This window comes from Lepidochelys olivacea, assembly GCF_965140295.1.
Source record: "Lepidochelys olivacea isolate rLepOli2 genome assembly, chromosome: 11".
NCBI lineage: Eukaryota > Metazoa > Chordata > Testudines > Cheloniidae > Lepidochelys > Lepidochelys olivacea.
The window spans coordinates 9,134,135-9,159,377 of NC_140421.1; the positions used below are offsets into that span (position 1 = coordinate 9,134,135).

General features: G+C 44.1%; 1 protein-coding gene across 2 annotated transcripts in view; it reads left to right on the forward strand.

The window, feature by feature from the left end:
- Positions 1-23,900, forward strand: part of GLI2 (GLI family zinc finger 2) — a 253,069-nt gene extending 229,169 nt beyond the window's left edge. For both annotated transcript variants that reach the window (XM_084642885.1, XM_084642886.1), the window contains 6 exons: positions 544-675; positions 4,821-4,970; positions 8,925-9,089; positions 13,992-14,273; positions 17,079-17,415; positions 18,668-23,900. In XM_084642885.1, coding sequence (XP_084499011.1) covers positions 544-675; positions 4,821-4,970; positions 8,925-9,089; positions 13,992-14,273; positions 17,079-17,415; positions 18,668-21,021 — 3,420 coding nt within the window. In that variant the 3' untranslated portion in view covers positions 21,022-23,900. The remainder of the gene's footprint in view (positions 1-543; positions 676-4,820; positions 4,971-8,924; positions 9,090-13,991; positions 14,274-17,078; positions 17,416-18,667) is intronic.
- The last annotated feature ends 1,343 nt before the right edge of the window (positions 23,901-25,243 follow it).

Genomic DNA, 25,243 nt, shown 5'->3' on the forward strand with positions numbered 1-25,243 from the left:
TCTTATTCCATCCAGTTAGAGCCAGGTAGCAAAAGAAACAAAATATTCACAAGAGAGGAAGGATGGTCCAGTGCTTAGGGTACTTGCCTGGGACTCAGAAGGCCTTAGTTCAAGTCTTTGCTCTTCCTTGAGACTTACTGTGGTGAATCTCTTAGTCCCACTGTGCCTCAGTATCCCCTCTGTAAAATGTGGATAATAGTATTACCCTAGAGTAATTGTGGGTGTATAAATACGATGGACTCTGTAGTCTTTCCTCACTCTATATCTGATCTAACTGGTGGGAGTCCAAAGATGTGGGTGTTTATCTAAATCAGACCCCCAAACATTTTAAGATTAGCCTGTCACTAGCGGTGATTTCCTCGGGCAGATCCATAACTGCAAGACCCTTTTTAACTCAGTATTTCATGATAATCCAGAATGTTACATTGTTATAATGAGTTGTCCTTTCCTTTATGATCAATTAACACCTGCCCTGTAATCTACGAGGGACTGAGGAATTCAGATGAAACAAGTTCACTTTATGTAATACTCTGTGTGTTATAGGAGCATCTGACAGACCTGAAAGAAGATCTAGATAAGGATGAATGTAAACAGGAGCCTGACGTTATTTATGAGACAAATTGTCACTGGGAAGGGTGCATAAAGGAATATGACACGCAGGAGCAGCTCGTCCATGTGAGTAATGTTGGAAAGAAACCCCAGCAATAAATTTGGATTTCTGTGCATTTGACGTCACTTTTCATCACAAGATCAGGATACTTTACAGCAGGAGCTCACTGTGGGAGCCACTAACAGTGCAAATTAGAGGTACAGTGTACAAACACTGCAAGATCAGCTCACAATTCCTTGAAGAGTTTAGTTGCAGCGAAGCCTTAGATTAGATTATTTGATAGTCTTATGTTTCAGCTGCTGAGGGTGTAATTCTCGTTCCCCTTGCAAAGCCCAATAAAAGGTCTGTGTGTAGGGGATCTTCTATGGCTGCTGGGGGGGATGAATCTCCTCTCCTGTAACGGGCAGTTGGACACAAAGCACCTGCATAGTCCAGTCACTGAACCCTGTGGGTAAGTCTGTGCTGCATCTGGGAAGTGTCATTGCCAGTGCCGGTAGACAGACTGGGCTAGCTCTGCTTGAGCTAGCATGCTAAAAATAGCACTGTGGGTGTTGCTGCTTGGGCAGTGGCAGCTCAGATGAGCCATCCGAGTCCAAGCCCACCCAATCCTCTGGGTTCAGGCCTGGGTGGCTAGCCCCAGCCATCGCCACTGCCACAATGTCCACTCTGCTGCTCGGGGACTCATCCCATGTTACGCAGGGGCTCTAAACACCCTGATCGTCCCCAGTGCAGTGGGAAATAAAACACTGCCAGTGTGTTGGCCCTTCTGCTGCCATGCCGCGGTTCGTCGTCCCAAGCCAATGGGGGCTGCGGGAAGCGGCGCGGGCCAAGGGAGCGGTGAACCGCAGCCAGTGGGAGTTGCAATTGGCTGAACCTGCGGACACGGCGCCAGGGGCTTTCCCTGAACAAGCAGTGGACCACAGTTGAGAACCACTGCTCTAAAGTAAACCTAAGCCAATTCTGAATGCTGCAGCCTCCTGTGATTTTGGCTTATCTTCACCCCATTCCTCCCACTATAAAATATGCCCTTGAGCATGATCTGTCCATTGGCATTTCTACCAGGTCCATCACCATGGTGTCTCAGTGCCACAAAGGCTGAGATTTTGGAACAATGGTGAAGTTAAGGCCCTTCTACATCTTCAGAGGGCTAGTCACCATCTAGTCTGCAATATACCATGTACAGCATGCTAGTTTTTCAATGTGAGCAAGCTGCAGTGTTTTAGTCTATTGTACTTTTAGTCCATAGTTTAACGTGCTCTGTGATTGGCATGAACCAAACCCTGAGTTTATTCTCAAGGTTGCTAAATTCTGTTCCTGCCCAGGCAGCCATACCTTGCTGTGACTGAGCGGGCAAGTTACTCTGTTTTAATGAGCATTTGTTTCCCCATGCTGCTAAGTCTCACAGACCATCAAATCCACTGATCTCAGTGGCCAGCGAAGGCAGGATCTGCATGTCTGACCTTGGGAGGGATGGGGGATGGCTGAAAAAACGCTGAATCTAAAAAATCCAAACCCAAGTATTTTATTTTAGGACTTCCTGTTGATGTATTTTATTGAAGTCATAGGAGTGGGGGAGAGTGGAGGGGTCATGATTTTGGCAGCTAGATTCTGTTCAGAGAGAAATAAGTCTATTAGTCTATACATGTAACAATACAGCTGCAGAACTGTTCTCTGATTTGTTTTATCGTCTTCAGAGATTGATCTTCCCTATCCTTGTAAAATATGAATCTAGACTTGCACCAGGTAAGAGCAAGGCTCCACTTTGCTGCTGTGTTTTCAGCACAGGGGTGAAGGCTTTTATGGAACTGAGTAATTAGCAGTAATTGGGACTATGGAGTTCTCCTTAGCACATACTTTACAGATGTTGTCATATCCTGCCAGCAGTTAAGCTTTTGACAGCAGGTGGATGTTTTAGAGCCGGCATCCGTTCTGGCACTGAATCATATTTTCTTTTGCCCTTTACCAGCACTATAAAAAGGGGTCACAGCTGCATAATTTGGAAAGGGATTTGGAGCTGGAATGTTGGTTTGGACCATTCCAGAGACAAGAACCAACTGCTTCCAAAAACCAGAGGGTGCTCGGGTCCAACACTAAGCAGTGCTTTTATGTTTTGCTCTTTCATAGACTTTAATTTGATTTGGGATTTTTTAAAAAAATTTCTCTTGTTTGCTGTTAGTCTGAGATTCAGGATATAGGGGGGTCAGATCCTCAGCTGATTACAGTGGAGCTACACTGGCCTACACCAACTGAAAAAACCATGGTCTCTCTGCATGGCTTTGCCCAGTGGTAGCAAAATCCCTTTTAAAAAGCATGAAATTCCTACTGTTGAGCACAAGTGAGGAAGCAGTAGTTGACTGGAAATGGACAAATCTGTGCACATGCAGTGTTTCTTAAAGAGTAACATAATGTCATGGTTTTGTATATATCACAGCATGTATATTAAAGAATATAATTTTCTAAACTACCTGCAGTTCAGGGAAGTGGAACAAAGCCATCATGGTTTTTTTTTTTTTCCATTTTAGCAAATGTCATGTGTTCGACTCTATAGGACATGTGGTGTCAGCTCACATGCCTTGGCATCTGATATGTCTCATCAGTTCTAATTTAGTTGAATTATAGGCAGGTGAGTTTTTAGTGTAAGATCAGGTACACGGCAAGCCAGCCAGCTGCAATCACAGGTGTGCTAGTTGCTGGTTCCGTTGCGGCTATGAGGCATCTGACTGGCCTATGCTGACAATGAATGTAAATTAAAGTGCAAGAACTTATTCCAGCCTTGTGCCACATGGGTAAAATGACATAAGGAGCCATTGCTCTCCCTCCTCTATCAAGTCCCAATGAACAGCATGTCAGGATTATTACCTAGCTCTCAGCAAACTGTTCCTGTGTCTTCCTCTGTGTTTGTACAGCACCTAGCACAGTGAGGCTCTGATCCTCCTGTTTGAGTTCTTTGCTTATTACAGTAAAATAAATAATAATAAAAAGGGCTCATCTTCCACACTAACTGGTTCAGCACAGGCCTAGTGGGGTGTTTGTTGGCTGGGAGCCATGGCCAGGCCCATAGGCGTCTGTGCTGAAATCTGCGATAAGTTACATGCTGGTTATCTTCTAAGGAGGAGTAAAGAGTTCCTAGCAGTTCATATCCCTTTCTTCCAAGTCTGTCATGAACTGTCCTACTCTGTGCTGGCCAGTGACTCTGCTATTAGAAACACAGAAATGTAGGACTCGAAGGTACCTCAACAGGTCATCTAGTCCAGACCCCGCACTAAAGGCATTACATACTAAGTATATAATGGTTCTACCCATCCCTGCCGCACAGCTGCCCTGACATTTTTCATATCTAAATTGAGTAGAAATAGGATTGTATGCAATGGGGATTGCTTAGGAATCCTTTCTCTTTTGTTGCGGTAATGTCTGACTAGAGGAATGTTTTGCTTCCTCTGTCGGTGGGTCACGTTTGGGCCCCCCACTGAGAAGCATTCTGGGTGGGAGCTCAGGGATCATGGATCGTGGTCCGCATGTTGTACATTTACACTCCCAATGCTCTCCCGCCCTCTGAAACAGCAACAGCCCCTTGCTTCCAGTACAAATAATGTGTGCAGTTTGTTCTGCAGTTGGCCAGAGTAGGGATACACATTGCTTTTGCAGAGCATAGGTCAAATCCCCAGTTGACACAAGCTGAGGGCCTGGCCCATTGCATCAGTAGCACTTTGAACAGGTAAAAAACCAGGTCTGTGCTTGAGGAAGTAGCAGTATTGTCGTTTATTTGTTTTATCGTGGTGCCTAAGAACCCTAGTCAAAGACGCCCTTTATGCTAGGTGCTGTACAAACACCGAACAAAAAGATGGCCCCCTCCCCAAAGAGTTTACAATCTAAGTATAAGACAAGAGACAACAGATGGGCTCAGACAGGAGTACAAGGAAACAATGAGACGTTATTGGTCAGTATGTCTCTGCATGCCAACAGCCATCACACGCCAGCATTACCATCCTACCCTTGTGTCTAAACAATCCTATTCTGTGTCCTGTCATCCAACCCCAAAGACAGCTCAAGAGCCCCATATGACTCCATAGCATTATTTATATCTTGGTAACATCAGACCACAACTGCTGTGGAGAGGAACTGTTGTTTTTTCTGTGCATTTCAGAGTGACACATGCGGTGATGGCTTTAGCTGTTCTAATCATGATCTGGTTTTCTTTCTCTTACGCTAGCACATCAATAACGATCACATCCACGGGGAGAAGAAGGAGTTTGTCTGCCGCTGGCAAGACTGCACTCGGGAGCAGAAGCCATTCAAGGCTCAATACATGTTGGTGGTGCACATGCGAAGACACACTGGAGAAAAGCCACACAAGTGCACGGTGAGCCGATGGGGGCACAGCTCTGTGCAGATCGTTAGAATGGTGTGGGGGGCTCGTGTCCACATGAATGTATATCTGGACACAGACTAGAGAGTCACACCAAAGCTCTATGAATGAACCCACCTCCCCATTCTGGGCAAGTTCTGATCCAATCTGTCAGCATTAATGGGCGTTAAGTACTTGCAGGCTATCCCCTGGGGACATTAAAGTTAATGGAGAGGAAGGCTAGTCCAGTGGTTATGGTGCTAGCCCAGAATTTGGGGAGACCTGGATTCAATTCCCTGCTCTGTTACAGACGTTCTGTGTGACCTTGGGCGAGTCATTTAGGGGCAGATTTTTAAATGTATTTAGGCACCTAGCTCCCTTTGAAATCAGTGGGAGTTAGGTACGTAAATCCTTTTAAAAATGTGGTCCTTAGCGTCTCTGTGCCCCAATACCCTATATGTCAAATAAGGGTGATACTTTCCTATCTCACAGAGTTTTGTATTGCATATTCAGCTTTCCAACTACGAACTATTTCCCCCCACTGAAGATTACGTAATCTGGTGATTTACACCCATAAATTAAGACTCGGCTGGGCCAGTTCTTTGGTGGAGTGAATCCTTTGTGGAGCTACTCAAGTTGATACCCTATAAGGTTCTGGCCCCCAGAATGTTTGGGTGGCCAAGTTCTGAAGACCAGATGAGTGATGTGTAGTGTGCATTGGCCCAATTAAAGGGATCTAGAATAACCTTTTTGCATTCCAGGGCTGCTGTAATTCAGACCTGTATCAGGGAGTAGAGTTGGTCCTGCATTAAGTACCTGAACACTGTGCTGTACAAGGCTCTCTCCTGGCCCTGGCACATCCCCTACATAACTTTGCCCCATCCAATGTGTCCCCTCTGTTTGGGCAATCCTTCATGTCCCCTGTAGGGCAGCTCCTTGGCTTTGTGTTGTCCTAGCAGTGCAAAGCAGACAAAACTAAGGATTGAGTTAAACCCTTTTCCCTTCCACACTCTCCATCAACTTTGCAGCTCCACTATCCTCACAACTCAGGCTCATGCCTCACAGTTAACTTTGGCCCTGCCTTCCCTTTTCTTTAGGGCTGTCTCATCTGAACTGTTGTAGCCTCCTCCTGTCAGCCTCCCTAACTTTCCCTCTTTGATCTATCCAGCATTCAGCAGCCACCATGACCCAGTGCCCTATTCCCCATTTTCACCTTCATGCTTTTGCTTTCATGCTGCTCCTAGGATGAGTCTCTCTTCACATTCCTTCAGATCCCTCCTCCTTTTGCCTTCTTCCCACTATTCTCTTCCACTCCTGGACCATCCCCAAGCCCAGTCTCTACTCAAAAATATCAGACCGTATATGACTTGTTTCCTATATGGCTGCTTTGTCAATTTTCTGACCCTCTGTGTGTCTCATTTAGGGTGTAAGCTCTCCAGGGCACATGGCCATCTCTCTGTGTTGATCTGGTAAAACACCGAGCACAGTTACGCTGTGCTATAAAACTTTCATAAGAACACCATGGATTATTCAGTGTGTTGTTTGATGCAATGGATTGAACATGAGTGGAAGAGTCAGCTCTGCCCTTGAAGTGATCAGCAGCTAAAAGTACGGGGGATCAGCTCCCCAATCCATGCTAAAAGCAGAGGGGAGCTCCTCCTTCTCCCTCACATCCTGTTCAGCTGGTGCAGCAGAAGCTCCCCTTCTCATTTCAGCCTATTTCAACTCCAGGTCGTTGTGCTGAATTGGAACTACTGGAAAGTAATTTGAGCATCTCAGGAGCTGAGTCAATCCTACGGGCTGGAGAATTTCAATCAGGCTATGTGTTTTACTCAAATTATTGCGGCGTCATTACTCTGCACCCCAAACTCACTTTTTGTACAGGGAAGATCCTGAGTTTCTATTTGCCTATGATGCTGAGGCCAGTACCCTTCTCTGCAGAAGCTTTCCTTGTCCAAGCCAGTTCAGCTGTGATTTCTCAACGTTCCATTTATTTTAAACAAAAAGAGAGACATGGGAACGTGATGTAAATAAGACTAGAGGTGAGCCCAGGCTGTGGAGTTTGGATCTGATCTAATGCAAAGGTCAGGGATGTTTTAGTGCAAAGCCCATTTCTGTATAAGACATCCAGATTCCACATTCACAGACCAGCGTTAGCTGTGGGAACATCTGGTTTGAGCACCCAAGGATTTGGTTGTCCTGTTCAGATGCCATTATTTGAAAATTGGGCCACAGTGGGAACTGCATTACTCTGATAATAGCCAGTATTGCTAGACCACCTGAGTGAGTTACTGTATGCTCAGTTACCAGTGATTTCCAGTAAGTTGAGTGATATTTTTCAACACGTGTAAATGACCTATGATGCCACATGCTGTAAGCACAGGGTGAGAGAACAAATTAATGATATTCTGTTAACTCATGGTTATGACATGCTGAATGAAACAAATGTTTCTAAAGGAAGCTTACTACAGCACTCAGAAACTATGGTGATGGGCACAATGTGAGACCCTAATTAGAACAGAATTACCTGTGCAAATGTGTTCCTTCATTTTATCTAAACAATTATACATCTTAACCTTAACAATCGCATCCATCATTAAATTGGACTATAGTGTTCCTATAATATAGGAATGGTTGCAAGTACTATGGCAGACAGTGGTGTGTGGAGCCATCACTAGAATTACTACAGTCCTTTTCTGTAAGAGAGTAACCCCAAGATTCATGGCTCTTCGTGCTCATTTTGATCAGTGTTCTAGACTGGAGAGAGAGGCAGAATGGTTCCAACAAAAGTTCCCGTTTCTCCTGAACAGTACTGAATGACTTAACTTTTGGTTTTCCAGAACAAGGGCCTCTTTTTATTCCCAAGACTTTCATAAATGGCAGCCTGAAGTGATCCTCCTAATTCCAGAGTTAGACAAACTGATTAAAATGAGCCCGCTGTGGTCCCCAGAGATTGAAATGGGAGCTGGGGACATTTTTGACATTCAGATCACATATTAAGGCACTTGAATAAGGATTTTTGTATGGGGTTTTCCAAAGCACTCAGCACTGGCCTAACTGCTCCCACTGAAGCCAATGACAAAAAGGCCCATTTGACTTCAATGAGAGCAGAGCCAGGCCAAAGTCAGGCACTTCTGAAAATGCAACCCTAAGAGACTAGCTTTAGGCACCCATTTTTTTAAATCCTATCCAGTGGTTTTAAGTATGCTGTTAGTTCAGTGTCATTACTACTTGGAAATATTACTGGGCAGTATCTCATCTTCTCTCAGCCATTTTGGCTGCTTGGCTGAATCCTTCCATAGTACAAAAAGGAGAGTCAGCCAGCACTGGATGGTGGTGGGACTTACATCATTGAAAATCTGGTGATGTCTCTGGAGTGCCTCTGGCTCTTTGTGTGGGAAGTTGCTTTTGTTCCAGGCCCCTGGCCTGTGGTGCCATCCAAGAATCCATTAAGACTGAGGATCTTGGTTCTTAAGATGGTAATGTCAGGCAGGCTGACCTCAGAGCCCTCAGGAAAGTGGAACCAAACTGTAATTAGGGAAACTTCAAAGCTTGCTATTTTAACTCTTTTCCTTTAGAAAACTGGCTTGTCTCGCAAGCTTTGGAGCTAGTGAAATGGAGACACCTTGGTCAAGATTTTCAAAAGCAGCTAGTAATTTGGTGGGGCCTCAATTTTTGGATGCACAACCTGAAACATCTTAAAGGGGAGCCTAATATTCAGAGAACAGGTGCTCAGCGCTGCCTGAAAATCAGATTCCGGTCAGGTATAACCCAAAATTTGAGGTTCCCTAAATCACTAGCCTCTTTCGACAACATTGCTCTGCCCAGGAAGGAAAAGCTCTCTCAACAAAGTGGATGTTAGTTTGTAAAAGACAGACTCCTAAAAAGGGAAAAGAAATGGAAAGCAGATGAGGAGGGAAAAACCACCACTGTGATTGATGAATTGCTCCCATTGTGTTTTTATTTTAGTTTGAGGGTTGTGCCAAAGCCTATTCCCGACTGGAGAACTTAAAGACACACCTGAGATCTCACACTGGAGAAAAGCCGTACGTCTGTGAACATGAGGGCTGCAATAAAGCCTTTTCCAACGCTTCAGACAGAGCAAAGCACCAGAACAGGACGCATTCCAATGAGGTAAACCCATCCTCACCACAAGTGCTGTGGATTTTTAACAAAATTTTTGCTGACAATATACACTTTACATGCTGGACTCGTGTAAAAAGGAATTTACCATAATGAAAGACTTTTATTTTTTTTACTTGGATTTATTTTGCTGCAGAGCCAGACCACATTAGCTTTATATTTATGAAAGCCATGTTAGAAACTACAAACAGATGCTGAAGTATGCAAATTTTCTGATTGGCTTTTGAAATTAAAGCTGGTGCTTTCCAAATTCATAATTTTTAATAGTCCAAACAGGGTCCTACATTTTTGTACCTTGCTTTCTAACATGATCGCAGCATAGACTCATCGGGGTGTGATTTCTACCCTGGGTCCTGACGCTTTGGAAATAGTCATACCTGTATCTTTTGATATATAATGATAAAGTGTGATGCAACTCTTTGTTAACCCTAGATAATTTAGACCCACTATTAGAAGTTGGGGAATGCAGGAAATTGCCTTTATTGTAACGCATGTGATGGTCTGCCGCAAATGGCTAAGGCTGAGGATTAACAATTATATTACTACTAATTAGCAGACAATGGAAAGGGTAAAAAAACAATGTTCTAGAGTTCTAGTAATGTTTGCAACCATGAAGGAGCAAGTTTGTAGCCTAATTTGTAACAGTTAAATATGAATCATTGGAGAATGGAATAATGTGATTTCAATGGATGACAGAATTTTAAAGCAATACTATATTACCCAGTGATAACCAAACCTCAAAAGGTTTCACAGATTTGGTTCAGATGGGAATAAGCACTCCAAAGTTTTGGATGTTTCTCTGAGCTATTTTAACTAGAGAAGGACCCAGATGAGCAACCCAGATCCAAACGTCTTTCCAGGTATTCAGATCTGAATCCAAATATTTAGGCTGACCTCTCTCAGTTATAAGCTGATGGGTAAGTTAAAGCTGCTCCCTTGCAAATCTGATTTGTACCAGGGCTGGGCAGCTCAGGACTTATAGATTCATAGACTTGAAGGCCAGAATATCATCTAGTCTGCCCTCCTGTGTATCACAGGCCATTCAGTTGCACGCACTACCCCTATAATGAGCCCAGTAACTTGTGGTTGGCTAAAGCATATCCTCCAGAAAGACATCCAGTTTTGATCTAAATACAGCAAGAGATGGAGAATCCCCCAGTTCCCTGGGTAGTTTGTTCCAATAGTTAGTTACCCTCACTGTCAAAAATGTGTGATCCATTTGAATTTGGTTGGCTTCAGCTTCCAGCCATTGGTCCGTGTTATGCATGTCTCCACTACATTAAAGGGCCCTTTAGTTCCTGATATTTACTCCCCATGAAGGAACCGAAACGCTGTAATCAAGTCACTTCTCACTTTTCTTTTGGATAAACTAAATGGATTGAACTTTTTAAGTCTCTCACTGTAAGGCATTTTCTCCAGACCTTGAATAATTTTTGTGGCTCTTTTTCGCCCATCTCCAATTTTTCAACATAATTTTAGAAATATGGACATTAAAACGGGATGCAGTATTCCAGCATTGGTCTCCCCAGTGCCAGGTACAGAAGTAAAATCACCTCCCAACTCCTACTTACTACTCCCCTGTTCATACATCCAAGAATTGCTTTAGTCCTTTTTGCCACAGCATTGCAGTGGAAGCTTGTGCTTTGTTGCTTGTCCGGTATGACCTCTAGATCTTTCTCAGAGTCATGGCTTTCCAGGATACAGTCCCCCATTTCTGTAGGTATAGCCTGCATTCCTTGGTCCTGGATATATAACTTTGCATCTGACAGGTTTCAGAGTAACAGCCGTGTTAGTCTGTATTCGCAAAAAGAAAAGGAGTACTTGTGGCACCTTAGAGACTAACCAATTTATTTGAGCATAAGCTTTCGTGAGCTACAGCTCACTTCATCGGATGAAGTGAGCTGTAGCTCACGAAAGCTTATGCTCAAATAAATTGGTTAGTCTCTAAGGTGCCACAAGTACTCCTTTTCTTTTTGCATCTGACTGCATTAAAATGCATTTTGTTTGAATGGATCCAGCTTACCAGGCAATCCAGGGAGCTGCAGTAGGTCTCTGATAGTCCTCTCACTACTTGTACGCAGTGTAGTTGGAGCTGTGTCAGTCCCAGGATATTAGGACAATATCTTTGAGGCAATATCTTTGAGGTAATATGAGGTAATATCTTTTACTGGGCCAACTTCTCTGTTGGTGATAAAGACAAACTTTCAACCTTGCACAGAGCTCTGTATGACTCGAAAGCTTGCCTCTCTCACCAACAGAAGTTGGTCCAATAAAAAATATTCCCTCACCTACCTTGTCCTCTCATAAGAACATAAGAATGGCCATACTGGGTCAGACCAAAGGTCCATCTAGCCCCATATCCTGTGTACTCAGGCTAGACCACAATTTCACATGCAGAAAAGATGGACTTATCCACCAATATTCACAAGAACTTAGGCCCGGATTCCCCAGGTTTGTCCCCATCAGTTTGTAACAAAACTATTAGGAATATGGTTCAGCCTCTTACTGCTTTCATGGCATCAGGTTTCCAGGCTGCCAGTATATCACTACTTTGGCCGCCATTCATTTGAAATGAGGTAATGTGCCTGGGTGTTGTCAATGAACCCATTAGAATCCCCTCAGGACATCGCACCTGATGGCCTGTTGTGGATTTTCCAGGGAAGAGATGCTAGTGTTGTTCCAGAAAATTGTTCTGTAACTCCATCACCCCACTGTGGTGCAAACCTGCTGGCTCATTGAAAAGTTCAAGGTGATGCAAGTCCACAACTATTAGGCTATAGATGGGAGTAGGCTGACCAGGTAGCAAGTGTCAAAAATCGGGACAGGAAGTGGGGGGTAATAGGTGCCTATGTGAGAAAAAGCCCCAAATATTGGGACTCTCCCTATAAAATCGGGACATCTGGTCACCCTAGCTGGGAGGTGTGATTCCCAGCTCAGGTAGACTTACACGCACTAGCTCTGATCGAGCTAACACGCTAAAAATAGCAGCAAAGCTGCGGCAGCACAGGCAGCTTACACAGGCTAACCCCACCTGCCCAGGACCCTGGGTACACACTCGAGCAGCTGCTACCTAGCTAGATCAAAACTAGCTCAGGCGTATCTACACATGCTCCAATCACATCTCCCTATTGCAGTGCAGACATACCCAAAGAGACATTTTTCTCCAACTCAAGCTGAAATACAGTTGAACTCTAGAAATCCAGTGCCCCTGAGTTTCTGAGGAGGCTTGTGATGATTCCACCAGCCAAAGAGATGTAACTTTTCAAGTATTTGTGAAGGATGTGGAAGGAGATATTGGAACTGTTTGCCAGGCTTAAACCGGCAAAAGCAGAGCGCTCCTAACACCAGATATCTCTATTTGAACAATGCTTAAGATATTTTGTAGGCATCCCAGGGAAGCAGCATTTAGGCTTAATTCAGTTGCTGGGGGGAAATTCTGATTAAGCACATCTCCCTTAAATGGAATTCTTGGTAGCACTGGCAGTAATGACCACATTTCAATATTCTTGATACTCATAAATATCAAACAGAGCTATTATCTACTCCCCAACATTAGGGCTAAAGGACCTTTGTAAGTCATCCTATTCCCTTTTCCCTAATGCAGATTATAACAACAGTAATAATACTTCTATATTGCCCCATCCAAGAATCTAAGTGAGCATTACAAACTTTAATTCATTAAATCACCACAACACCCTGAGGTAGATACTTATCTCCCCATTTTACAGATGGGGAAACTGAAGCACAGAGAGTTAAAGTGACTTACCCAAGATCAGCCAGGAATTCTGTTGCAAGAATAGATCTCTAGTGCTGTTCGTGTGATTGTGCTGGTTTAGTTTTGTTTGTTGTTTGGTTTGATTTTACCCAAAACTAACTAACTAACTAACTAACTCTCCCCCCAGCAGTTTTACATGTGCTCTTTTTGTCAAATTCGAAAATAGATACCTAACTAATAGAAATGGCCATTTTTGGTTAACCTTAGAAAATCATTTACCTGTTGTTCATTTAGATGGATCCGTTCCAATGTCTCAGTGAAAAAGTACTTAGAGCAATTGTGAGGCTGAAGTGGTGCTTGTGATGAATTCAACCCTTCAAAAGCTGCAATAGCCTTCACAGCTTTGGTGCTCATGCACATTGGAACTGGGAAGTGGATAAATCAAAGTTTTTTTTTAAAAAAAAGAAAGTATAGCTACTTGCTAACTTCTGTTTCCAAAAGTCTGACCTCAGACTTGCTTTGCTGCAGCGATCAATGATTCATGATTCTAGGAATACAATGCCATCGTCTTAAAAAGCATTGCGTGCCTGTGGTTTGTTTTGCACAATAACAGATTTCAGAGTGATGGGTGCTGGAGATATACAAAAGACTAGATAGACAGAATCCAGTCTGGCTTAGTTTCTCTGGATTTTCATAGATCAGGAGGTCTCAAACTTTTTCCCAGAGTAGACACCATCTTAATGGAGAGATTGTCTTGTAGACAATCCCCTGCAATTCCAATGACTCAGACCACCTCCCCTCCCATCCACAATCATGAAACATTCCTGTGGCAGCAAATGCTTAGGTGGAAAAGTAATACTAGGAAAGTATTTTGTGAATTTTTAGCTATCTTTGAATTTTGCAGCCCAAACCAAGAAGTAAAGCCAGTATCAAGCGACTAGCCAGGTCTCTGTGGCCCACAACCAAGTGTTCCATGACCACCAGCAGAACATGGATCACAGTTTAAAAATCTGCCACAGACGCGTTGCAAGACCCTAAGAGGCAGATTCTCCATATTTTTTGCTGGCAGCATCATGTTCATTGTGTTCTGTAAGGACATGGCTTATCTTTGTCTACAAAGCATGTCCACAATATTTCAGTCTGCTTTAAAAATAACCTCAAATTTGTCATATCAACAGAAACCCTATGTCTGTAAAATCCCGGGCTGCACAAAGAGGTACACGGACCCCAGTTCCCTCAGGAAACACGTCAAGACTGTGCATGGGCCCGACGCCCATGTCACGAAGAAGCAGCGCAACGACGTTCACCCAAGGCCGCCTCCCCTCAAGGAAAATGGCGACAACGAAGCAAGTGCCAAGCAGAGTAGCAAGGTGTCAGAAGAGAGCACCGAGGCTAACAGTACCACCAGAGGCATGGAGGACTGCTTACAAGTCAAAACAATAAAGACTGAGAATTCTGTGGTAAGAGAAGCTGTTCTTTAAAAGATAAGAGTATGGTTTGTAATTTCTCGGAGAGACAGGTGAAAAATGTAAAGTTGCAGCCTTTTTCCTCCTCATGCATTTGCCATGCACCCAGAAATTTGCAGGACGATCCCAGTTTTCAATGCCCTCAACCCCAAAGTTAAAACTGCAGGACAGTTAAGAGTCCCCAGTGTATTTTGTGTTTTGTTACACAGCAACACAGAGTCCAAGGTGTGATATTTGTAACATTGCTGATACATCATGATAGGATGATGAATGAACACATCAGCCCATGCGGCCTTAATGCCATGCCATGAAGGTGAAAATGTGACAATAACATGTTGTCATAATACAATTTCTTTTGTCCCCCAAGACACTTTAAATCATGCAGTAGTCTTATTTCCTTTCCAAGCCAGTCACATGTCATTTCATTAAATCTGTGAGTTTTTGTGTATTACACAGTAGTTAGAGGAAATCAAGAGTGTTGCTGCACCACAACTCTTTCACATTTCAACATTTCTCCTTCCCTTTGCAGCGAAAAAGGCAAAATTTTTGTAAAACAAGAGGCAATAAATGGCTGAACTGAAGTCACTTTCACCTGCTAGAGTTCATTCAGTTCCCGGGTTTCTCACTGGAGTTGAGAGAATTTCACAAGCCTTGAGACTCAAAGTATACGGTTTCTTGATTTTAAGCCAGGCCAAAATGTTTTCATTTCTACCAGTCAACATGGCTTTGCACTATAAAAGGGCTAGATGCCATGCTCTTGGGTGATACTGTGATGATATAGGAGTTTAGTCCAGGAAGGAATTGACTGTTTTCACAGCCAGAATGGCTTTTATTGGCTAAATGGACAATTTCACCTTCACATGATCCTGTGTTCATTGAAAAACTCAGTGTAAGAATAACACACACACACACTTTTTTTTCTATGAAAATATTTCTCCCCTACTTTCCCTAATGGTGATTTTTCTAACAGACTGTAGATCATGTTCTTTCCATAGTTACACTCTGGGCAGCTCCATTGGTGTTAGGCACAGTGGGCAATCCTTCCTTTCTGCTATAGATACAGAACCCCTTTTACTTCACTTGGGTTGCATGGTGTAACGAGGGCAGTACCCAGCTCACTGTGCCTATCGACAACATATGTATCTCTCTGTATTTACTACTTGTTTCAATTCAAATCTCTGAAGCCCTGTGATGGAGCTAATTGATTGAAAACACTTGTAATAGTGTCTGGGGTTCCTCTTTCTGACCCAAAATTCGATCTAATCCAAAATCCACCGAGGTCTGTGAAAATTCACTGGGATTTGGATCCAGGTACATTAAGAGGTGTTAAATTAAATGTGCTGACTTCTGAATTGGTGGGGGAGGGGGGAGAAATGGGAGAGAAATAATTCTGCTAATTTACCCTGAATTGTGTAGTCCCCTCTACACTCTTTCACTAATCTTCTCCTTTTTGTTAATGTTCTCTTTATTCTAACAACCTGTTCTTTGTTCCCACTTACCTTTCCTTACTGTACCTTCCTAAGGACAGTCGGTACTAAGGTGAGAAAATAAATTCTTTGTATTGAAATCGCTGTATAAAAATGTCATATATTCTGTACTGTGTACCGACAGCTAACCAAACCAAGTAGTGTTTAAATGCAAAGGGAGTGAGGAGGTACAGGTGGGCAGCCAGGAAGGAGCAATTGGGGGAGGGTCCAGCATCTCTTTGTCAGTGTCCCAAGAATTCCCCTTACTTAATTCCTCCCAGCATTACACCCCAGCATTGCACTCCTGGAATGTAACCTCTGTCCTTCCGATGAAAGGTAACTGGACCCTTTAAAGCCAGGCAGCCCTGCTACTTAGGCCTGGTTTTGATCAAAATAAGGCACTCGCTCTCCCGACACTCCCACCTGGTCCTGGGGCTAAGTATGTTGCCTCTGCAGCATTCCCAGGTTTTGACAATCTCTGGAGCAGGAGTTTATGACCAGGAATTGAGAACCTGGCATCTTACCTAACAATGAAGAGTGCTGTGACCAAGCAAGTTCAGACCATTCAATGTTTGTTGAAAATAAGTTGCTCAGTGTGATTTCTAATGCAAGTAAAACAAACCTTTATGGTACTTATCTACCCAATCTGTAAGTGGGAGCTTGCAAATAGCAAGCCATGTTTTTATCCATCTAGAAAGATTGTCAGCTAAACTAATTACATGTTAAGGTATTTAAAAGACAGAAATATGCTGTGCCTGAAACACTTAGGACTTGATCCTGTGTTAGATAAACTGGTGCTCATTGCAGCTGTACCTTGCATAATCTGCTAATGCACTAGCTTATCTTCATGAAGCATCAACCCTTTATCTACTGCAGCAGCAATGTTTGGTCTGTCTCTATGGGCAAAATGAAACACACCAAAGATTTTTAACCTGTGGGGTTTTATGCAAATGCTTGTGAATTTAAAAAACAAGTCCATCCAGATTTGTTAAAGTATTGCTGTTTTTAAATAAACCTGCCCACAGCATGAAACTATAATACCAGTTGGCATTAATTAGCATACTGGCCAGCAAATACTTGTCAGCAGCAAAGACTGGATATGGAAACTAAACTATACACTCCCACCTAGAAAGTGCTCCATGGCTGCAGAACAGAGCTGAGACATGGCAATGGGCAGCATGTCTGTGTATGGGGAAGGTGGTGACCACCTGTTCCCTGTACCAAATGTATTGATAAATAGGAGACTTCTGTCTCCAGGCCCGCGTGCATGCGTGTTCCAAAGCTGCGTTTTCAACTGCAGAACTCAGATCTTCTATTATTTCTCCTTTCCAAGATGTGTCAGTCCAGTCCTGGTGGCCAGTCATCATGCAGCAGTGAACCATCACCACTTGGTAGCACCAACAACAATGACAGTGGAGTAGAAATGAACATGCACAGTGGGGGAAGCCTGGGAGACCTGACCGCACTGGATGACAACGCTCCTGTTGTGGACTCGACAGTCTCATCGGGCAATTCAACAGTCAGCCTTCAGCTAAGGAAACACATGACAACGATGCAGCGACTTGAACAGCTCAAGAAGGAGAAACTGAAGACGGTTAAGGATTCCTGCTCATGGGTGAGCCCAGCTCCACAAGTCAGAAACACCAAGCTGCCTCCCATACCAGGAAATGGTAAGCCATGGTCCTATGTTCTTCCCGCTGTTAGGCTCCTTCAGGCCATGTCCCATGTCTCACAGCAAAGGGTCTGCCCTAGAGCAGAATCATTTCCCTGCCTATAAACATCACTCCTCGCAGAATAAAGATGAGCTGTCTCATAAAAGGACTATGCAGGTGTGAACTCAGCTGAATAATTTTGTGTGGGATTCCCAGAGTTGCCCAAGGCCAGTTTGCACCCGCCCCCACCTTACCCCAGTGGTGGAAGTTAGAGCAGCCCTGTGCTAGCAGTAACAATCCCCTATGGGCTGTTTTGCCATGTAAGGACTGCTAGAGCAGAACAGCAATCCAGCCATGCCCCCATCCCTGCCCATGACTTTGGCCTGCCCCCATATCAGGTCGGGAGCTTGGTGATGGTGGCATAGAGCCACCTATGCTAGTTTTAACTTCTATGCCAGCTAGAGATTCCTGACTAGGACAAATTTATGATCATTTTGTGCCTCTCCAGCTTATCAAAGGAAAAGTCACTGGGCAGATGATCTGCCCTTAGAGTTTACTGAATAGGAGCTTCTTGAATTGCTCTGGAAAAGATCTCAGAAGGGTACATGAATTTCTAGTACTGAGCAATCAGACCTCTGCCTCTGAATTTTTGAAACCAGTTTGAGTGACTGATCATACGACCAGGCTTGGAAACCACATGTTGTGCCTGTACTGTTTTCATTCTGCCTTATAAAAAGAAGCCCATAGGAATGTTCTCCTCATCGGTTGCAGTGGCAATGAAGCAAACACTGGAAAAGACTCTGTAGCAGCGACTCAGTTAATTTCCTGAGTACATCTCACTGTCCTCTTTCCCTGCCCTGTACTGTCCCTTTTCTCATTGGAGCATAAAGTCATAGAATATCAGGGTTGGAAGGGACCTCAGGAGGTCATCTAGTCCCACCCCCTGCTCAAACTAGGACCAATCCCCAATTTTTGCCACCGATCCCTAAATGGCCCCCTCAAGGATTGAACTCACAACCCTGGGTTTAGCAGGCCAGTGCTCAAACCACTGAGCTGTCCCTCCTCCCCAGAGCTGCAGACAATGTGCTGACTCCATTACCAGTTAGTCACGTTTACATCACTCTTCTTAAGCAAACATTTGCTGGTGGGTAACACACACAGATCTGTATTTAGACCCCAAGCACAACAGTGAATGTGGTGTAGCTATTTACCCCAAAATAGCCCTCTCAGCTAACAAAACCATTTTTCTTCCCCCACAACCTTCTTCCAGGCTCTATCCTAGAAAATATTGGTGGTTCCTCGGCTACACTGCCTAATCCTAGAATAACGGAGCTGTCTGTAAATGAGATTACGATGCTGAATCAGCTCAATGAACGCCGCGACAGTACAACAAGCACCATCAGCTCGGCCTACACTGTAAGTCGCAGATCATCAGGGATTTCCCCTTATTTCTCTAGTCGCCGCTCCAGCGAAGCTTCGCAGTTTGGGAATCGTCCCAGCAACACGAGCTCTGCCGACTCCTACGACCCGATTTCTACGGACGCGTCACGCAGATCAAGCGAAGCCAGCCAGTGTAGCGGCATACCTGGCCTTCTCAACCTCACGCCAGCTCAGCACTACAGGCTGAAAGCCAAGTATGCTGCTGCCACGGGGGGCCCTCCTCCCACACCTTTACCTAACTTGGAAAGAATGAGTCTGAAGACCAAGATCTCTCTTCTCGATGGGCCAGATCCTGCGTTGCCTTCGTTTCGCCTCCCTCCTGGGCCAAGACGCTGCAGCGATGGCAGCACGCATGGGTACGCAGCAGCCCTGTCCTTTCCCCATGACGTGTCAGGTAACAACACAAGACGCGCAAGCGATCCTGTGAGGAGACCCGCCGCAGACCCACTGTCCCTCCCGAGAGTCCATCGCTTCAACAGCACCAACAGCATGAATCCCCTCCACCCACCACATCCTGCGGACAGAAGGAACTGCAGCCTTTCAAATTACACACGCTCTGAGGGCAGCCTTCCCAGGCACGTCTATTCACCTCGACCTCTGAGCATTAGTGAGAATATTGCCATGGAAGCAATGTCAGGTGAGACAGAGGGCCCCATTGGAGAAGATGACATTATGTTGCCAGATGATGTAGTGCAATATATCAAATCTCAGAACAATGGGGCAGCTGTAGAAAATGCTTCCATGGGGTACAGTAATGAAATGCAAAACTTCCAAGGCAGTGGGAAACTGCAACATCCGAACTTGTTTAGCCAGCGCAGGATGGCTGGAACTGATGCAAGCATGAACCATTTGGGTCCAGGGATGGCAGAGTGCCACATGAGCTTTGGCACTCCCTCGAACATGAGCAAAAACAACATGCCCGTCCAGTGGAATGAGGTTAGCTCAGGTACCGTTGATGTTATGTCTAACCAATCGAAGCAACAGTTTTCTCAAGGAAACTTAGCTGTTGTCCAGCAGAAGCAGAACTTTGGTCAATATCAGAACTTTAACCAGCAGCAAATGCAGATGAGTCAAAGCGGTATGAACGTGACACAGCAGAATTTTATGCAAAGAAATGTGAGCATGGATGGACAAAGGCTAAACTGTATGCAGCTGAGGCAGCAGCAGCAGATAAATCCAGGACCTAATATGAACTCTGATCTGAGCCTGCACCAAGGGTATAACCAGGCTCATCAAATGCTGAGCCCAAATGCAATCAGTGGAGATCCAAACCAGCTTTCTCCTTCTTGTAGCAACATGGTAGTGAAGTCTGGATCCCACGTTCATCCTCAGCAAATGGACGTTGCAACGGATCCCTCTTTAATGGTCAACAATAATAGACTGACTCAGGTCATGCATGAACAAAGTCAGCAGAACTATTCATCTCAGACAAATCCCATGAATTTCTCCATGACTCAGGAGGTGTTTTATCAGCCCCCTTCTTTAATGACCTCAAATCAGCCAAACTTTGAGCCCCAACAGAGCATAATGGGTTCAGCTGGCCAGACCTACACTCCTGGAATGGTACAGCCTCATCCTCCACCTGACCCTAATCCAGTAAACAGACATCGAGGGATACGCAACATTCAGCAACTAGGTTACATGAGAACTCCGCACGCTACTAATACCATGAGCCCTGGCCAGGAAACAGCAGAGGCCACTCCGAAAAGAACCAACAATATGGTGTCAATGCAGGCTCAGCAATGTGCAAACAGCACGAGGGAAAACAATATGATGTACTATTATGGTCAAATCCACATGTATGAACAAAATGGAAACTTTGATAACCATGTGGACTGTGGAGTGGGACAGCAGCAGTGTGCCTTGAATATCAAGCCAGCTGCCATGCCTTCTCCCGGAGCTAACCAGGTGTCAAGCACAGTGGACTCACAGGGTCTGGAGCCTGCTCAGATAGATTTTGATGCCATCATGGATGATGGAGACCATTCAAGCCTGATGTCAGGAACCCTCAGCCCTAGCATTCTGCAGAATCTCTCCCAGAACTCCTCTCGCCTTACAACTCCACGGAACTCTCTGACACTGCCGTCCATACCAGCTGGAATAAGCAACATGGCGATAGGCGACATGAGCTCCATGCTAACCACCCTGGCAGAAGAGAGTAAATTTCTTAACATGATGTCCTAATGATAAAGCCCCATGGTTTGTCCCAGGGACTTTACACAAAGCAGTTTTATGAATGTGCTTTTTAAAAATAATCCGTTTCTATAGAGTAGCATTTTTGACAAGTATTAAATACATTAAAAGGATTCAAAGTAAAAAATGTCTCTGCACAGACTTGTATAAACTATCTAAAAGCAGTTTAGCACCAAAAGAGTGCAACCTCAAGTATTATTTTTTGGCTTGGTTTTTCAAGGGTCTGAGCAACGCCACCACCAAATGATAATATTGCATAAGAATGGTTAAAAATGAAATCTTTTCCTCCATGTTTGCCACCTCCCTGGGTTTTCTTTTAGTTATGTCTGCAAAAAGAAAAGACCATTTCTCAGTGCATGCCAGAAACAAACGGAGGGGTGTCTTTTTGAGCTGAATAAAAGCCATACTGCATATTCTGCTCCAGTGAGAGAAGCATTTAGTTACATCTCCCAAAAAGTCCACTCCCAGCAGTATCATTTTGAACAATTCTTTGTTCCTTGCGACTTCGTAGAAAAGCATCAGTTCCCAACAGCGTCTCAGAAAAGTGCCTTACTATGCTTTAGTGTTAAGTAGTCAAGGCGTCTCTTCCACTGAAATCAAATATAGTGTATATAAAATCAAGAGAAATTTATAAAGCATAGCAGTGTTTCGGAAAAACATCAGAAAGATACATTGATGGGACACATGAAAGATTAATGCCCCCTTTTGTCAGATGTGTTTACAATATGGTTTATATCATGGGTAGAATGTAGCAGAGGCCTGAAAATACCATTCGTTTGAAAGCATCTCTAATGGCAGGAAGGCCCCAATCCTGCAAAGGTTTATGCATGTGCTTAACTTTATGCCCTGTCAGTAGTGACTTCAGTAGAATAGTGACTTTCGTCTGAGGCCTTAAACAATTTGTGTAAATCAGGGGGTTATACAGGAATTAATTCAGGGAAGCCTATGGTCTGTGTTGTACAGGGAGTTGGACTAGATGATCACAGTGGTCCCTTCTGGTCTTAAACGCTGTGAATCTATGAAAATCGCTAATGGGGCTTCACAACAGCTCAGCTCTAATTTTTCCTCATCAGGGTGATGGGGGGGCATATAATTACTTAGCTAGCTTGCGACTTGTCTACACAAACAGTTAGGTCACGGCAAGCTGAGGTGTGACTCTACCCCACACTAGCCTGCCTCAGACTAACTATCCATGTGGATCTTGCTGATGCACATTAACAGTTCTTCGTGCACTTTGATCTGGTCCTCTTTGAAACGGGACTAGATCCAAGCGCACCGACGAACAGTTAACGCATATCAGCAGAGCCTACCTCGCAAGCTAGTGCAGGCTTGATTCACACCCCAACTTGCCACAAACTAAATGTTCATTAGTCATTAAGACAAGCCCTTAGTCAAATGTCTGGGATTTGTAGTGGGCTATCAGAGCTGTGGGTGAAAGCCTCTCTGAAAATTACCCGTTGGGGTGAATAGGAGGAATCTAACCACAAGAAAATCCTCCACAAAATATAAGCTGGCTAACAGTTTTTGCAATTTTAGGGCCTGATCCTGAAGTTAGTGGAAAGACTCCTCAATGTATTATTTATTCCTGTTGGTAGACAAAAGGGTAAACACAGTGAAAACAGACCTCACTGAAATTTACCACATCTCAAAAAGACAATTCTTTTCTTCCTAGTATTATAGTGTTAAGTATGTCAAGGGGAAGGGTACACATGTGAAATTCCCTCCTGATTCCAGACACCCTGTGTGCTGAACTTTAAAAAACTAAACCAAATGTGCATGATATCGCGTCAGCAAGGCTCTGTCCTTTCCTGCTCAATTGATGGCCAACTCTTTACTGAATGTGGCTCAGTTCCACCTGCAAACTGCAGCTCCCATTGGGTGCTTTTTAAAGGTGCTAACGTTGGCTTTCTACAATCACTGCTCTCCTTTTGCACTCACCAGTGCCACACAAACTGCACTGATGCTAGCATGGCTTGTGGCCGTTGCACGAACGCCAGTCATTATTCCTGCCCCAAAAGTTGTGATGCCAAATACCCCAGAAGACCACACATAAACAGAATATACATTTACCATCGGACCAGAGTGCAAAAGCCTTCCTAGTGTTGGGCAGTACCCTACTCCACGTATTGTCCTATTAATTCCAGTGGCACTGCGTGGAGAGTTAGGGGTGAGTGAACATAGCAGAACGTGGCCCACCCTAATTCTTAAATAAAAAGCTTGGGTAAACAAAGCATGATGGGCTTGATCCTGCCTTCCTCACATATCCTAAAACCCTTCTGATGTCACTGGGACTCCTGGCTGTGCTAGGAAAGCAAGATCAGGCAGGGCAGCTGTTTGCACTTGTGCCTAACCTAGAAAGATGAATTTAAAATGATTGGGCTTTTTGAGTTCATGGTACAGACTGACCTGCAGTTACCTCACCCTTGCATTTGAGGAAAGAGGGCAGGGCACAATTTAGGACTCTAAGCCATACTGGGCATATGGAGTCACACTTTGGGCCTCCCAAATGCTGCAACTGATCAGGCCCTTGTGTCTCCATTGGCTGTTGAGCTGATTTATTCAGTGGATGCATATGAGAGTGCTTGTTAGTGAGCCCCACTTCAGGCAACACGTGTAACAAGAAAAGATCAAACCCCAAAGCGAAACCATATCTCCAATTTGTCAAGATTCCTATAATTGTTCAGAGGTGGTCTTCCTTCATTTACTAAAATAGCATTGTTATAACCATTCCAGCTCTGTATATAGTATGTATAGAAGACATCATTACTAAAAGCACTGTAGGTGAATTGTTCTGTCAAATTTATATCTTATGGACATTTTTAGCTGTTTTCTACATCATAAAAATGGAGGTAACATGCTGAACCTGTATATAAGCCTTTTGTACATTAAAAAGTAATTTTTTTCATAATTTATTTTGTTTCGTTGTTACTGTATTGTGGTAGCACTCAGAGGCCCATGCAGGTTCAGGGCCTGCTTGTGCTAGGTGCTGTTCACAGATAAAAAGATGGTTCCTGACTTGAGGCGCTTACAATCCAAGTACAGGCTACAGAAGGATACAACAAATTGATGGAGTGTGTGCTAGGTAACGGACGCATTTGGGCAGTGTGATAAGCAGCAGTCACAGCACACCAGCTGCCTAGCCATTATTAAGAGACAAGGTGGGTGAGGTAATATCTTTTATTGAATCACCTTCTGTTGGTGAGAGACACAAGAAGAGCTCTGTGTAAGCTCGAAAACTTGCCTCTCTCACCAACAGGAGTTGCTCTAATAAAATATATTACCTCCCACACCTTCTGTCTCTAATAGCCTGGGACCGACACATTACAACAACACTGCATATAATCATTGCTGAGTTTTTTGTAGGCATCACGGAAAAGGTGAGTTTTAAGGAGAACAAGGTAGTGGCTTTTGGGGGTTTTACAGGAAGCTCCTGCCACACCTGGGCAGTTAGCTCCTGCCACGCAATGGGCAGTTAAGGCTGGCATTGTTGGCAGAGCAGAGATGGGGGTTGATGGCTCAATAGCATACAAGGGATGAAAGGTAGTGCAGGGCTAAGCTATGATGGGCCTTACAAATGAATACCAGTTGTTTTCTGTTTGGTGCAGTGAAGGGGAAGCCAGTCTGTTTGTTTCCTATTTGACAGTAGCTGGTGACTTGCCAAGCAGTGACCGACTGGTCGGGATCAAAATTAAGCCTGGTGTGCCTCCCATTGAAGTGAACAGAGAGATTCCGACTGACTTCAATGAGAGTTGGATCAACCACTTGAGAGATTGCTTTTTGCCTTGGCTCTCTGTCATTGGCCAAAAATATATTTAAATTGTGAATATGAGCTAATGTTTTGAAGGGGTCCCGGTGCAAATGTAGTAATGTATCGCTCTTTATGGGAATTCTTTATAAACTGTCAGCTTAAGTTGCAATGAAGACTTTAAAATATATAACACCAGCAATAAGCCAAACTAGTCAGATCTGCCATACATTTTGGCACAATCGAAACCTAAAGGAGACCCAAACAGAATCCTGCTCCTTCTCTCTTTGGAATCAATGGCAAAACTCCCATTCATTTCAACAGCAGCAGGGTCTGACCCTAAGCAATCACAAATACTGCAATATCCTTTCAATCCAAAGCAGAGGTGTAAGAAGAAACTACACAGCAGTATAGCCTCCCTCTCTGTGCAGTCCCTGTGCCAAGGCATTGTGTTATTCTCAGTACTAA